General features: G+C 39.7%; 1 protein-coding gene across 1 annotated transcript; it reads left to right on the top strand.

Annotated features, from left to right (window-relative positions):
- The first annotated feature begins 38 nt into the window (after positions 1-38).
- Positions 39-11,320, top strand: CARD6 (caspase recruitment domain family member 6). Its single transcript, XM_026506881.4, has 3 exons — positions 39-1,446; positions 2,548-3,114; positions 8,795-11,320. The coding sequence occupies exons 1-3, from the start codon at positions 1,164-1,166 to the stop codon at positions 11,122-11,124; spliced, it is 3,180 nt and encodes a 1,059-aa protein (XP_026362666.1). The 5' UTR covers positions 39-1,163; the 3' UTR covers positions 11,125-11,320.
- Positions 11,321-15,984: the final 4,664 nt, after the last annotated feature.

Below are 15,984 nucleotides of genomic sequence, written 5' to 3' on the forward strand. Positions count from 1 at the left end.
TCTTCTTTTAAATATCTATCTCTATATACATTTTATATGTGTACACTATACATATTTTAATTTTTTATTTATTTTTAAAGATTTTATTTACTTATTTGTCAGAAAGAGAGAGAGCAAGAACAAGCAGGGAGAGCAGCAGAGGAAGAGGCAGAAGCAGGCTTCCCGCTGAGCAGGGAGCCCGACACAGGGCTTGATCCCCGGATCCCAGGATCCTGGGATCATGACCTGAGCTGAAGTGCAGACACTTAACCAACTGAGCCACCCAGGTACCCCTACACATTTTAATTTTTTAAACAAAAGTGGGATCTGTAACTTTCTGCCTTTTATAACAATATATCATGGATATCACTAGTTGTCAATATACATACACTTACTTTCATACATACATACATACACTTACATCCTTTCATTTATTTATGTCTTTGAATAAATTTCGTTTATTTTTCTTTAAGTAAACTCTACCCCCAACGTGGGGGTGGAGCTCGTGACCCTGAGATCAAGAGTCTCAGGCTGTGCTGACTGAGCCAGCCAGGTGCTCTGCTTCATCCTTTTAAACTGTTCTTTTCTGTTTCACTGTTGATATATCAACATTTATTCCACAAATCCCCAATTTATGGAAATCTTGGTTATTTTAAATTTTCTGCTGTTATAAACAATGTTGCCATATGGGTTCTTGCACTTATATCTTTGGGCCTTTGTCTGATTATTTCCTTAGGATAATTTCCTAGAAGCGAAATTGCTGAGTTGAATGGTATAAATTTGTATTTTTGTCTATCAGCATTTATTTATTTTTTGCTGCCTATTGCCAGATTTCTCTCTGGAAAGAGTTAATCAATTCACATTCTTATGACAAATAGAGCTCAGAGCAGGGAATACCTAGTCCAAACTGAAGTTCAAGAGAGACTTCTCAGAGGAATTGATCCTGGGGCTGAGTCAAGATGAGACTGACTCGAGTCATCAAAAGAGTAGATAGATAATCTATAGGGCTCGATCTCCACACTGTCTTGGCTTATTTGTATCCATTTTCTCCAATGCTGGGCATCTTTGACCTGTTTAATCTTTGCCAAATATAATTACTCTTTGCCTTTTTTTAAAAAACCTGTATTTATTTGCTGTTGGAACGGTTTCATAATCCACTTCCTGGTCTAAAGGACAGGAGAACAATGGCTGCGGGGAGTGTTCCTTCAGAGATCATAGAAAGAGAACGAAGAAACTTACTTGAAATCCTCCAACAAGATCCTGATTCTGTGTTAGATACATTAACCTCCCGGAGGCTGGTTTCTGAGGAAGAATATGAGACTTTGGAGAATATTACAGATCCCCTGAAGAAAAGTCGAAAGCTGTTAATTTTGGTACAGAAAAAGGGAGAAGTGAGCTGTCAGCATTTTCTCAAGTGTTTACTTAGTACTTTTCCAGAGTCAGCTACCATTTGGGGCTTACAGCATGGTAAGTTGGATTTCTATACATTTTTGGGGGGGTGAGAGAGACAAGGCAGATTTCCTGAAAAAAGAAAATGATTGCCTTTTGTTTTCATTCGTCTATCTCCCGGAGATAATTTTCACTGAAATACGATAAAGGGTAAAAGTGTCCAGGATTTTAAAGTAGGGAACAATGTATCTTATTGGTTTAGGGGATTGATAATTTTTTGTTGAAACTGTTTCCAAAACCGGCAGGGTTTTTTTAGTGCTAGTATAAACTGCTTACTATTCAGTAAGTAAATTCATGGATATTTAACCAAAGGCTGCATCTTTCACTTAGTATAACCATTTTGGAAATGTCAGAGAAATGATTTTTAGCACACAGGCATGATGGTTCAGTAACTTCATTTTTTTCTGTGATAAGAATACCAGCAGAAGCCTACTTTTCTGGAGCAATTCAAATGTTAATTCTTCTATGTTTAAAGATAGTTCGTGGCAGATGAGGGAGTAATTCTTCCAGAATGGATTATTTAGCAATTCTGTAGATTACCACTAGAGGCAGGTGTAGCTCCTTTGTATAAAAATCTAAAAAATACTGAAGATTATTTTAACAGATATTAGAGAGACAGAGGCTCAGATAAAAAGGTTTATGTTAATGGTCTCTAATGTAGGACAAGACCCATATGCTTAGAGAAATAGATATTGTTATTTCTAGGACTTACTATTCCAAATTAGAGCTATTTGCTTCCTGATTAGAAATTACTAGGATCAGATTTCATTAGCAATGGCCCTAGGAAATCTGAGTTGGTTTTGGGTCACAGTAAAACCACAAGTAAGCACTATTCATAGGATTCACATTTTCTGTTTCACTCATGTACTCTTTTTAGTTTGCTATGTAGAACTCAAACTTTTGAGCAAGGTAGGAATGTGATCTGATTTTTTTCCAGTGAGAGAAAGAATGACAGTTGACTTGTTATTTATGTGGGAGATGCTCAGTATTCCTATCCTCCAGTTTTGAAATAAAGAAGAGAGATGATGCTTCGAGGTCTTGGAAGTGCAAGTTACTATAAAATTTCTTTTTGTTAATTTGGAAAAATGAAACAACCTCCCCCCCCCTTGTTCTTTTCAGAATTTTTAAAGCACGAGAATATAGAACTTCCTCAACCTGTAGGGGTAGGCAAGAATTCAGAAGATCGTTTTTCCTCTGGAGAGAAACAGCCTGAGAGTCCTGAGATCACAGTGTCCTTCCCAGAGAAAGAACACCTGGATATAAGAACCTCTGAATCCTTCGGGGACAAGAAAACGAGTCATAAGGAAACTGCTTGGACCTCCAGGGAAAATGAGAAGGAATACAATACACCCAAAGTCATACTGCCACATTCAGTGGAGAACACTGAAGATGAAATTCCAGAAACTATTGTGTATTTACAGGATGGACAGAGATACGAGGAGCCAGATGATTCTTTGTACTTAGGAAAAGAGGAGTATCTAGAATCTCTTGGATACTCTGAAGATGCAGACCCTGCTGTGGAAGAAGAGGATTATAATGACTCAGAGCACAGTGTTTATGATGGTGAAGAGGGCTCTGCAGATTCAGAAAGCAAACACTTCTCTGATGAAGAACAGAGCTATGAGGATTCAGAAACTGGCATGTCATTGGAGGAGGAGGAGGACAAGGAGGAGAAAAGGATTGAAGGTATGGGAATGATATGTGATAGTTGGGCAACAACTTATTTTTAGGTTTCCATACCATAATGGGGAGAAGGGGTGAGGAAGGGCACCAGATGTCAGCAGAAAAGCAGCTACTCAGAGATTCCTTATTGCCTCCCTAACCTGGAATTTTCTTAGAGGGGGATGTTGACAGAGAGGAAGACCCAGGACCTACACAGTGGTGGACAGTATAAGCAAAAATAAATACTTATTGTTAGCTTATAGGTTTCTGCAGTCATCTCCAGGATACATATAAGAAGTTGCTAACCACTAATTTTAGGTGTTATCTTCTATTGCTCAAATTAAGGTTCTTAAGTCATTTTAATGCCTTCATGACCAATGGGATATGGAGGTTATGGGCGTAATTACTGAAGTGAAAATCAGAGAGGAGCCTGTGATGAATGGATAAGATCCCAAAATATTGTTACTTGGCTCGATCTAGTCATAAATTTCCATCTTGGTAAGGGAAATTATATCAGTATCTTTAATTGGAATATTTCTGAATGAAAATTCGAAAACTGAGAAATGCTTTATTTGGAGAGAGATTGTCTATGACAATAGGATTGCCAAGTTCTGAGTAGAGGAGGGAAAGGTAACTATCATCTCCCATTCAGTTCAAATCCTGGGGATTCTCCATCCAGTTTTAGGTAGGAGAGGAGTAATGTCCTCCTCATCACACCTGGTATCAGTTGGCTAGGGCTGCGGTAGTGGAGTACCACAAATGGGGGAACTTAAACAATCAGTAACAGATATGTGTTATCTCAGTTTGGAGGCTAGAAGGCAGAAATCAAGGTGACTATAAGGTTGGTTACTTCCGAAGGCTGTAAAGGAGAATCTGTTCCTAGCTTCTGGTGCTTTCCTGGAAATCTTTGGCATTCTTTGGCTTGTAAAAATATCCCCCTCATCTGCCTTCGTCTTTACACAGTTGTCTCCCTGAGCGCATTCCTCTAGGTCCAAATTTCCCCCTTTATAAGGACACTAGTCATATTGGATTAGGGCCCACTGTAATGTCCTCATCTTAACTAATTATATCTGCAATGATTTTAACATGAATTTGAGGGGTGTGTGATTTAACCTACGACACAAATCTTGTCCCACCCCCATACCTTCCCAGTCCATAATCATTTTTAGGCCTCATTCTTAATTTTTATTTATTTACATATTTCACTTATTGTATAGGGTTGACTTAATTATTCATTGCATAGTATCATCATTATCCTGCAAAAAATCCCTTTTGTCTGTTTATTCCATTTTTTCTTCATTCTCCATTCCTCCATAGGTAACATTCTAATATGATTCTTGCCTGTTACTGTTTGGTTTGTATAATCTTGTTTTCTCTATCAGTTATTTATTGCAACAGTAGCGCTGCATGACAAAGCTTATTAAAACAATAAGAGTGTCTGTAGTTGGCTAGGCAGTTCTTCTGGTCTTCCCTGGGTTTATTCATGTGTCTGTGGTCAGCTGGCTATAGGCTAGTCTGTCATCTCCTGGCAGGCTAGTCTGGACTTATTCTCAGACCAGTAGGGGCATATTCTTATGGTGAAGACAGAGGGGTATAAGAGAGAAGGCAAGGGAGAGAGGGAGAGAGAGAAAGAGAGACAGAGAGAGGAGGAGACTTCGGCTCAGAAATATCATGCCATCTGTATTAGTTTCCTAGGGCTCACTAAAGTACTACAAAAGAGTGGCCTAACAGTGGAGGTCTCCCAGTTATGGAGGCCACAGGTCTGAAACCAAGGTGTTACCAGGGTCATACCATCTCTGCAGGTGTTAGTAAAGGAGCTGTGCCAGTCTTCTCTCCCTAGTTTCTGGTAGTCTCAGTTATTCCCTGGCTTGTAGACCAACTTCTCTCTGTGTGTCTTCAAATAATTTTCTCTCTGTGCATGTCTCTGTTTTCAAATTTCCCCTTTTTGTAAGGATACCAGTCATACTGGACGGGGCCCACCCTGATGACCTCATTTTAACTTGATCTCTGTAAAGATTTTATTTACAGATAAGGCCACATTCTGAGGACCTGGGGACTTCAACACATTTTTTTTTTTTTTGCAGGGGGGAGTAGGAAGTAGACATAATTCAGCCCATAACACCATCACTTCTGCCACATTCTGTTGGTCAAAGTATGTCACAAAGACGGTGCAAATTCAAGGACTAGGGAAAAATAGATACCACTTCTTACAAAGTGATATTGCTGAAAGCCAAAATAAATCCAGAAAGCCATTAATTGGGGCTATTTTTCGCAATCAATCTAACACCTTTAGTAAATTTCAGCAATTTAGCAAATTTTAGCAGATTTGTCAATTTTAGCAAAACAGGTCAAGAAAAGTTTCAGTAATAATGTAGTTATGACTTGCAATGTAATTCTAACAGCTAACCAGTCTGCTCTAGTTGACTGGAGGCATGTGGCTATCCTCTGTCTCTTTCCTCTGTAATATTTATTTATCTATGCAGCTAGGAACTGAAAAAAAAAATCCAAATTAATCTGATTCAAAGGAGAAGAGTCATCATGCTTTTTGTTATGTTAAATTTCATGACAAAAAAATATTAGTGTCAAATCTAAGTCTCAGGATGGCTTATGGTGTTGCTCTGTGCGCTCTGCCGTGTATAAGGTCGGCTTGTATATAGACTGTATCAATCTATTCCCTTCCCTTCCAGCTTATAGTTGAGTTCATCCCGTGGTACAAACCCATAGATTTACCATTTCCTGCACCCTTTCTCTCTTCCTGATGGTCTAAGTTTTAATGTGATGTCGTTTCCCTTTAGTCTGAAGAATTTTATTTATTATTTCTTTTAGCGCGGGTCTTCTGGTGGGAAATTTTCTTAGATTTTGTTTATTGAAAATGTCTTTATTTTGCTTTCATTCCAGAAGGATATTTCTGCTAGGTACAGAATTATAGATCGGCAATTTTTCTGCCTTCAAGACTTTATTAATGGCATTCCTTTGTCTTTTGGCTTCCATTGTTTCTGATGCTAAGCCTGCAGTTTTTTTTTAATCATTGTTCCCTATAAGTGTCATTTTTATTCTGGGTGATTTCAAGATTTTTTTCTTAAAATTTTTTTTAGCTGTTTTGTTTTTATCCTCCTTAGGGTTTAGAGAGTTTTGTAAATCTGTAAAACTTCTTTTAAACCAAATTTGGAAAATCTTCAGCCACTATTTATCCAAATATTTTTTTTCTGTCTCACGTGTTCCTTCCTCTCTTTCTGAGACTACAAGTCTCTTTCTAAGACTAAAGTTGTTGTTGTTTTTTAAAGATTGTATTTATTCATTTGACAGAGAGAGAGAGGGAGAGAGAGCGCGCACAAGCATGGGGAGCAGCAGGCAGAGGGAGAGGCAGGGCTCTGTCCCAGGACCTTGGGATCATGACCTGAACCGAAGGCAGACACTTAACCCAGTTGACTGAGCCACCTAGGCAACCCTCTCAATTGTTAAATATCTCCTAAGAATCTTAGTTTTTTTGATCTGTTTTAGTTTCCAATTAACCTAACTGGACTCAAATTTGAAATTCTCCTTTCAGTGGGTGGCAGCCAAAATCTCTGATCATTTCTTTTTGCCTTAGCTGGGCTATTTTCATGAATTTTCAATCTACATAAATTTATAATGCCTGAGTGGCTCAGTTGGTGAAGTGTCTGCTCTCAGCTCGGGTCATGATCCCAGGATCCTGGGATTGAGTTCCGTGTCGGGGTCCCTGTTCAGGGGGCAGCCTGCTTCTCCCTCTACCTGCTGTTCCCCCTGCTAGTGTGCATGCACTCTCTCTCACTCCCTTTCTGACAAATAAATAAAATGTATTGGGTTCTAGATATTATTGCTTCTTTTTTTTTTTTTTTTTTTTAAAGATTTTATTTATTTATTTGACAGAGATAGAGACAGCCAGCGAGAGAGGGAACACAAGCAGGGGGAGTGGGAGAGGAAGAAGCAGGCTCATAGCAGAAGAGCCTGACGTGGGGCTCGATCCCACAATGCCGGGATCACGCCCTGAGCCGAAGGCAGACGCTTAACCGCTGTGCCACCCAGGCGCCCCTAGATATTATTGCTTCTTAACTTTTTCTTTTCTTTTTTTTTTTTTTTTAAGATTTTATTTATTTATTTGACAGAGAGAGACAGCCAGCGAGAGAGGGAACACAAGCAGGGGGAGTGGGAGAGGAAGAAGCAGGCTCCCAGTGGAGAAGCCTGATATGGGGCTCGATCCCAGAACTCTGGGATCACACCCTGAGCCGAAGGCAGATGCTTAACAACTGCGCCATCCAGGCGCCCCTAACTTTTTCTTTTTTATCCAGCTCTGTACTTACTGATTGTATCATTGCTGCTGCGTATAAGATTTACTCTGCTGCTTCTTGGTGGTATCCCAAATGAGGTCCATAGTAACCCTATTATTACCTTGTCAATACTAGACATCTTGGCCTGGGCTGTGTGAGTACTGGTTTTTGTGCTGAAGAAATAGTAGATTGTTGTCTGAAGACAAAATAGGTGATAGGCAAAAGCAGGACTTAAAGGTTACCTGCAACCTATCCTCTCACTGCCTCCTCTGGGAACCCTTTTTGCTCAACTCCTCCCTCACCTTCTTACCCCAAAACATATTCCAATTCAAGTGACTTTTAGACTGCCCTAGGATTTCTTAGAGTTACCTTTGTTAATTCTTAAAATCCATACTTTTTCCTCACGTCTGTTGTTTCTTCCATGCTATTTTTTAAGAAGATTTATTTATTTGAGAGAGAGAGAGAAGGAGTGAGAGAGAGTGGGAGGAAGAGTGGAGGGAGAGGGAGAGAGACAATCTCAAGTAGACTCCCCTCTGAGCATGGAGCCCACCACAGGGCTCGATCCCACAACCCTGAGATCATGAGCTGAGCCGAAATCAAGAGTCGGATGCTTAACTAACTGAGCCACCCAGGCGCCCCTCTTCCAGGTTATTTTTATAGGGGACCCAAGAATCTTATGCTAGTTTGCCATCTACCAGGAGTAAAAAATGCTCTCTGGTCTTCTTTCTCTACTAAGCACTATCTCTGTATTCCCAAGAAGTGGTTAGGAGGTGTATTAGGAAATGGGAGATCAGGAGAAATTAGGTGCAACGCATAAATTCTGAGAAAACTTTAATGGAAATAAAATCTTCCATTTCTCCAAACTTTAGCAAGAGATACATTTAAGAAAGAAATCAGTACCAACCTAGAAAATTCTTCATACATGTATATCATGAAGCATTAACAATGTTTTTCATTGCTGCATATAAACATTGGTCAAAAAGTTGGAAAACCTAAGTGATCATCAGTAGACAATGGTTAAATAAGTAATGGTCCATCCGAATCATGAAATATGATGGATTAGCTAAAGTGAATTAAGTCAATCTCTGTATAAACTGATTTGGAAGAATTTGCAAAGAATACCATTAAGTGGAAAGAAGTTGAAGAATCATTTGCTTAGTATAATGTCATTTATGTCAAAATAAAATAGCACCCACTAAACCAAGTGATATATGCATGCATGCTTATGTACTTGCATGGAGTAAGGATGGGAAGCAAACATATGTAACATATTGGCATCTCTTAGAAGGAAAGTGGAATTGGCAGAGTGGTGAAAGGGAACTTTCACTTTATGTGTTGTTCCATCTTTTTACAATGAAAATGTCAATTGCTTATATAATTCTGAGTGTGATATTCACAGAGTATCTTTTTCCCTACAGAAAGAAAAAACGTGTTTAAAGATGTCCTGTCATGTTTGAACATGGATAGGAGCACAAAGATTCTGCCAGATGTTGTTAAACAATTCTCCTTAGATCGAGGATGTATGTGGACCCCTGAGACTCCAGGAGACTTAGCCTGGAATTTCCTGATGAAAGTTCAAGCTCTGGATGTGACAGCCAGAGATACAGTCCTCAGACACAAGGTTCCGGCTGAGGATGGCGAAGAGGAGTTGCTGACTGGGGTAGAGAATTTGGAAATCGGGGACATACAAACCATTCATCCTTTTGATGTTCTTTGTGCCTCTCTGCTCTGTTCAGATAGCTCGTTGCAGCGTGAAGTCATGTCAAACATGTATCAGTGCCGGTTTGCTCTTCCGCTGCTCCTGCCAGATGCAGAAAACAACAAAAGCATCTTAATGCTAGGGGCCATGAAGGACGTTATGAAAAAGTGGTCAACACATTCTTCAGGAGGGCCTATGGGGGACGCAGAAATGTTTCCGAAGATGCCCGTCATCTCTTTTGTGCGCCTAGGATACTGTAGCTTCTCCAAGTCCAGAATCCTCAACAGACTGCTCGGTCCTGCCCAACTGAAATCACACAAAATCTTTCTCCATCAGGATTGTACTGTCCCAGTGCTTCCACGGCAAATCTCTGATGGCCTGGTTGAGATAATGTGGCATTTTCCCGAGGGCGATGGTCTAAAGGCAAACCCTAGTTTTTTCCAAAAGCCTGTTGCTCTGGCCAACCTTCGTGGAGACCTAGAAAGTTTTTGGATACAGTTTGGTTTTTTGGTGGAAGTTTCCTCAGCTGTGTTTTTTTTCACTGACTACCTAGGTGAGAAGGAGTGGGACTTGCTAATGTTTTTAGGAGAAGCTACCACTGAAAGATTCTACTTTGTCCTCAGTCCCCAGGCCCAGGAGAGTGAAGAGGCTCAGCTTTTCCAGAGGATTCTAAAGTTGAAACCATCACAGCTACTGTTTTGGGAGGAGGAGGAAGCTGGGGAGAGAGGGAAGAATATGGAGGGTCTTCAAGCTGCTCTACAGGAAGTGATGTCATCTTCACTCAGATGTGTGTCCATGGAGGACATGGGCTCCCTGGCCAGGGAGCTGGGAATCCAGGTAGATCAAGACTTTGAGAACGTTCAGGGAATTCACAGTTCCCCTAGTGAGAACCTGGCTGGAACAGCTAAAGATGAGAGACAACAAAGACACAGTCAGCCAGAAAGCTCATCTGAAAGCCCAGCTGAGATGCCTGTAAGAGAGCCTGAGGCTAGCTGGAATCTTCAGAATTTCCACTGCACCCCAGTACTCATGCCTCATCTGGAAAACTGTCCTTTACCAACCAGAATTGGAGGTAACTTTAACCATGTTTCTTTGAAAGCCCCCTGGGTTATGGGCTCCCACTTTTGGTCAGAGCAGAGGTCTAAGTGGTTCCATCCCTGGCCCTTTCAGAAAACGAGGGACCATGGTCGAGGTAAAAGTTTTAGGTTTCAATACTTCCAACCACAGAGATTTTATTCACCTGAAAGATTTATGAAATTTTCAAGAACTCCTTGGGGACATCACATGGATAAAACATTTGGGAGACCGCTAAGACCTATGTCTCAGCATGTACAGGCCTGGCCCAGGAGACCACAGACAACAGGAGCTCTTGAAAGATCTGGGGCCATGGTCTCCCATGTAGGTCACTTCCATTCCCTGGGTCCACAGCCTAATCAAGCCTTTGCCCAGAGAACACAGCCAACTAGGGCAACTGGGAAACTTATGAAAACAACATCCCGTATTGAAGGTCTTTACCCCCGAGACTTTCAACCAGGAGCCATACAAAAACCTATAAGACCTGCTTCTCGGCAAGGAGCCAAACTGAAGACAGAGGATGGGGCTTCAAATTCAGCTTTCCAAATGGGATCCTATCCCAGGTCTAATAGTAAATGTCTACCCAGCTCGCAGCTCACATCCAACCAGCCCAAGCCATCCCAGGTCAAGCAATTCCAACCTGTGCCCTCTCAACCCAAACCCACTCACACAAAACCCACTCAACCCTGGCCTTCCCAAGCTAAACCCTTTCCACCCAAACCCACTCAACCTCAGCCCTCCCAATCTAAGCCTTCTCAGCCCAGACCCACTCAGCCCAAGCCAGGCCCACACCAGGCCTCCCAATCTAAGCCTTCTCAGCCCAGACCCACTCAGCCCAAGCCAGGCCCACACCAGGCCTCCCAATCTAAGCCTTCTCAGCCCAGACCCACTCAAACCAAGTCATGTAGAACCAGTCCTTCACAGGCTAAGACATACAATCCAAGAGCAGTGCCCAAGAGGGCAGGGAAACATTAAAGTGCTTAGCCTAGAGACCTATGAAACAACTCCTTCACCCAGGCCATTGCTATTATCCGGTAACCTAAAGAAAAGTGGCAGTGATGATAAGAGACTCCTATCATTAACATGACAGAAAAAAAAAAAAAAAGGATATGCACAGCCTAATTGGTATCATTAAAATATCTGTAAGAATTGTGTGTACCAAAAGGAAAAATATGAAAAGAATTAAGAACAGAGTCAAGGAATAAATAAATTAGCTGAACCCAGCCTTGAGTATTAGGTAATATATCGCCTGAATCCGAGGAATGGGGCTGTTGAGACCATCCCATAAAATGAAGCTCAGGGAGCCTCATTGTTGCAAGAAAAACTGCTCTAGGTGTTGGCTGCTCCAGAGGTGTCTTGGTCAAAACTTTTTGGTTCAATATCAGCCACTAAAGCAGATAATCTTGTTTGGGATGTTTAAATCCATTTACTTGTGATAACAGCTGCAGTTTGCTTGGATGATGTAATTCACTCATTTGACCTTTATATACAGAAATAAGGAGCTAAAAACCAACCAATGAAATTAATTATTTTGCATTAACTTGGCTATGATTTGTGTATGTTTTGTATTTAAAGTATTTGTAATAGTTAAGGTAATTTGGCTTATTAAAAGATCTGATATCTTCATAATTTCAACTTAAAATGTATAATTGAATTTTTCATTTTAGAGTTATAAAGCTTTAAAAAGCATTGCAATGTCTAAGAGAACTCAAGATTCACAAAATTTACAGTTTTACTTTATTAGATTCATTACTATCTTAAACATTTGGGTAAGTTCTGCCAGTTACAAGCATAAATAAAAGGAACACATTAAATTTAGAATATTTAAGTGAAGTTAATTAAGGCCACTTAAAGGTTGATTTTAAAATTCACTAGATGTAGAAATAAAATAATAAAATTTGTAAATTGGATTAAGATCTCTGTTTTTTGAATTCATAACTTTTATAAAATTAATACTAATTGTAAGTATTAAAATAGCCCCACATTGTCTTTTCTGGGTTAAGAAATTTTTTCACCTTCAAGGACACCAAGGGGGAAAAAATTGTATTGTTAAATAGATGAAAAATGATCTTTAAAAAGGAATAATTTCTGAGAACATTCTCATACTATAATAGGCATCCTTCTTTTATGCATGATTTAAACAATTAATATTGAGTATTTGGAGGGTGTTAAATCTCTAAAGTTATTGTAAGGATGAAGAAAGAAAGGACTATGTATGTAGATGTTTATGTTTATCTTTTCAAGAGAAAAAGCATAATAACTCGTTCATAACTACAAAATCTTTGGTGTAAAACGAGTTTTTCAATGAGAATAATCTTTTTGTTGTTTTAACTTTTGAAATGAGCAATACTTAGTGATATTTTAAAAAACATTTTTCTGAATCCTTCAAGATTAGTTCCTGGAGGACAGAACTTGTTGGGTTCTTTGTCACCAACAGATTCTGTATCAGTCTGAGTCTTGCGAAACATAGATGGTACATTCAATTTGGACACTCTGAGGAGCATTTCATAAAGGGACTATTTATGAAGAGCTGGACAAGATGTAAAAACAGGGCAAAAGAAAGTGCAGCACCCTGGATCTAGTAAAAGTGAGGCACATTGACACCCTAAGATCCGAAGGGGGTGAGGGGACAGTGCTTTCCCCAACCAGAAGAGCTGTTTGGGAAGGGTCTTGGGTCTGGTTGGTTGAGGGGGACAGCAGACTGCAGTGACCCTCGGGGAGCTGCCTCAGGGAATAAATAGCTACTCCACACCCCTGATCTGCCAGTGCATCGCCTTGGCCAAAGCCAACCAGACACCAGAGAACAAGGAGCTCATCTGGGGAGTTCGTGTTGGTCAGTCTTCAGGTTCAAAGCAGGGTAGAGAGTGAATCTGGAGGGGCAAACAGGTGGCACTTTGCATTTTATTCTTCCTCCCTTTTCCTCCCCTTTCTTCCTTCTCTTGCATTTATTTATTGAGCATATATTGTGTGTGAGGCAGTGCAGTAGGAACTGAGAAGATATGAAAGAGAATGAGAAATCCTGCTACAGTTGTGAGATCCTATAAATCTGTTTCCTCTCTATTATAAAACTATAAGCCCATTATATATAGTTTTGAAAATTCAGAAATAGATAAAGAAGAAAGGAACATAAAAATAGTCTGTAGCCTCATAACTCGGGGAACTGGTAATGTAGTCCTCTAACTCACTAATAATATTTGCTTATATTTTTTCTGTGTAAATATATTATTTCTATGTAAATATATATATTTTCTGTGTAAATATACAGGCAGCACTCAGTTACATATTTGAGTCTCTATCAGGGTCAAATGTAGCAAAATCAAGTACAATGTTGGGGCAGGTGGTACAAGCAGTATGAAATATTGATTTTCCAGGGGCGCCTGGGTGGCTCAGTCGTTAAGCGTCTGCCTTCGGCTCAGGGTGTGATCCCGGAGTCCTGGGATCGAGCCCTGCATTGGGCTTCTCCACTGGGAGCCTGCTTCTTCCTCTCCCACTCCCCTTGCTTGTGTTCCCTCTCTTGCTGGCTGTCTCTCTCTCTCTGTCAAATAAATAAATAAAATCTTAAAAAAAAAAAGAAGAAATATTGGTTTTCCAGATGTCTTAAGAAAGTCTGAATTCAAGATATGAAACGTAGTTTAAGGGCATCTTTATACAATGCACAAGTTCAATTGTTTTAAGTCAAACATGCAAAAACTCAGAACCACTTGTTTTATGTGTGTTGTTTACTAAATCGAGAGCATTCAATTTGTACCTGATTTTTTTTGTTAGCAGACTGAAGAGTCTACCCAATGACTTACCTTTTCCAACACCTGAAAATCCTTTCTTAAACACCTTAAATCAATTTATATTTTGTACAAGAAACCAAATAAAGATTACTTTTTCTTTTAAACTTTGAAAAAATAGTGTGCTCTTTGTTGAGATGCTTGAAAGGAGTATATTCCAATGTGAGACAAAGACTGGCCATAGGGACAAAGCTGCCTCATAAATCCTACTTAAGCTTCATAAATCTAGGTTTTACCTACACACATAGTGACCTTCTGCATTTCCTCATGTCTTTGAATATTTTTTATAGTTCCCTTCATGATTAAGGTATAGCTCTCTTCTTATTTGCTCTATGGGTCCATGTAAGCAAAGTGGGGAGGATAAACATGACACTGACTAAAAGGATTCAGAAATCTGATTTAATGTGTGGCTCTAAGTGGTAATTGGCTAAGGGTAGTTTTTAGTGTTTGTTAGGGTAAAGGATAAGATGCTAGAGCAAAGAGAAGGCAAAAGTCTAGTGGCTTAAATAATATGGGAGCTAATTTTTCCTCATGTAACAATTCAGCCTGTCTAAGCTCGTGGAGAGTCTCTTCTCATTAGGGTTAATCAAGAACTAAGTTCCTTCTATCTTGGACATTGTCTTTTTCTGCACAATTGAAGCCACTCTCTTATTTCCTTGGTGCAATTTACAGAATGTGAGAAAAGCCAAATTCCAGATAGACCAGCCTGACTTAAGTTAGGGATGATTTGGAAATTGCATACATCTTTCAATCACACTTTATTGGCTCAAACTTGGTCAGTCATATAGCCACATGTGGAGAAATGGAGTCATCAGCTGTGTGGCCATGCAACCAGGAAAGAGAAGCAGATTTTTGTCAAAATATCACAGAACATCAAGAATTATCAGAGAGAGGCCCAGAAGAGGAAGATAAAATCACCAGATAGAATCCTAGAACACACATCAAATGTTCATTCCTACCACCTTAATAATAATTTTTTGTTATTTATAGGATATATTATTTCAATGATGGGAAGAGATAATAATTACCTGAATCGAAGGGAGGATTTTGAATGATGTTGCAGTGAAGAGAAGATTTTAGATTATATATTCTTTTTATTTAAATAAAATAATTATTCCATGATAGAAATATAATCTGTTCCCTAATCCAAGCTGTCAAAATCCTTCACACCCTTTTGGCAAGTTTCCTTAAATTCTGAAGCAGTGAGTGTATAATCTGAGCATGCATAAAAATCACGTGAGGTGGTTGTTAAATTTGCATATTACCAGGGTTCCCCTTAGAGAGTGATTTAGTAAGTCTGGAGTAGGCCTGAGAAATGGCCTTTTAACAGGGACTCCCACTGACACAGAAGATCCCGGGGCCACATTCTGAAAACTCAGATATAGCCTGGGTTGCAAACTTGTTTTCTGGTGCGCAGAGAAAGAAACTTTCCTCTGCACCAGGAATTCAGTCTGGGATAATTTCCCTTCATTATCATTCTCATTAAATTCATTATTTATCTCCTGCTGAAAAATTGGGCACTAAAAAGCTGGTTTAATGAAGCTATAATGAGGTAAGAAGTTCTAGCCATATAAGATTAGCACTGTTCTGTTCTACCTATAGGTTTCTATATCTAACACTTCCCATTTTTTGGTAAGTTTTATACCTGATTAAATTGAAAACATATGCTTTTCTTTTTCAAAATGTGCTTCTTTCTCTTTACTCCATGGCTAAGACTTGATTTTTCTTCCCCTCAAGCCTCGGCCCTTTCTTCTTCTTCCCCAGCGTCACCAGTTTATATCATACTATCCTTTCACTAATGGCAGAGTGACTTTGCTAGGGATTAAAGCAGATGATTTTTGGCTTGGGTCTTGATTTGACGCTCCCATGTCTCTAGGCCTTGCAGACCAGATAAACTTCTCTGGGTTGGAAAAAGCAGAGAGAAAAATAGATCAAGACACTGAGATGTTGCGTGTGTCCTCCAGGTGGGCCCTTGCCTCCTATCTCCAGTCCTTGGTAGATTCCCCAGTCCCATCTCTGGACCCTAGGGTGAGCAATACAACCCAAATAGATTTGA

The sequence above is a fragment of the Ursus arctos genome, unplaced genomic scaffold (assembly GCF_023065955.2).
Source record: "Ursus arctos isolate Adak ecotype North America unplaced genomic scaffold, UrsArc2.0 scaffold_15, whole genome shotgun sequence".
Classification (NCBI taxonomy): domain Eukaryota; kingdom Metazoa; phylum Chordata; class Mammalia; order Carnivora; family Ursidae; genus Ursus; species Ursus arctos.

What these genes read in the sequence shown, in the direction of transcription:
- CARD6 (XM_026506881.4), top strand. Translation starts at nt 1,164, where the DNA reads ATGGCTGCGGGGAGTGTTCCTTCAGAGATCATAGAAAGAGAACGAAGA. An exon ending in CATTTGGGGCTTACAGCATG is followed by an intron (nt 1,447 to 2,547) that starts GTAAGTTGGATT and finishes TGTTCTTTTCAG; the next exon opens with AATTTTTAAAGCACGAGAAT. An exon ending in GGAGGAGAAAAGGATTGAAG is followed by an intron (nt 3,115 to 8,794) that starts GTATGGGAATGA and finishes TTTTCCCTACAG; the next exon opens with AAAGAAAAAACGTGTTTAAA.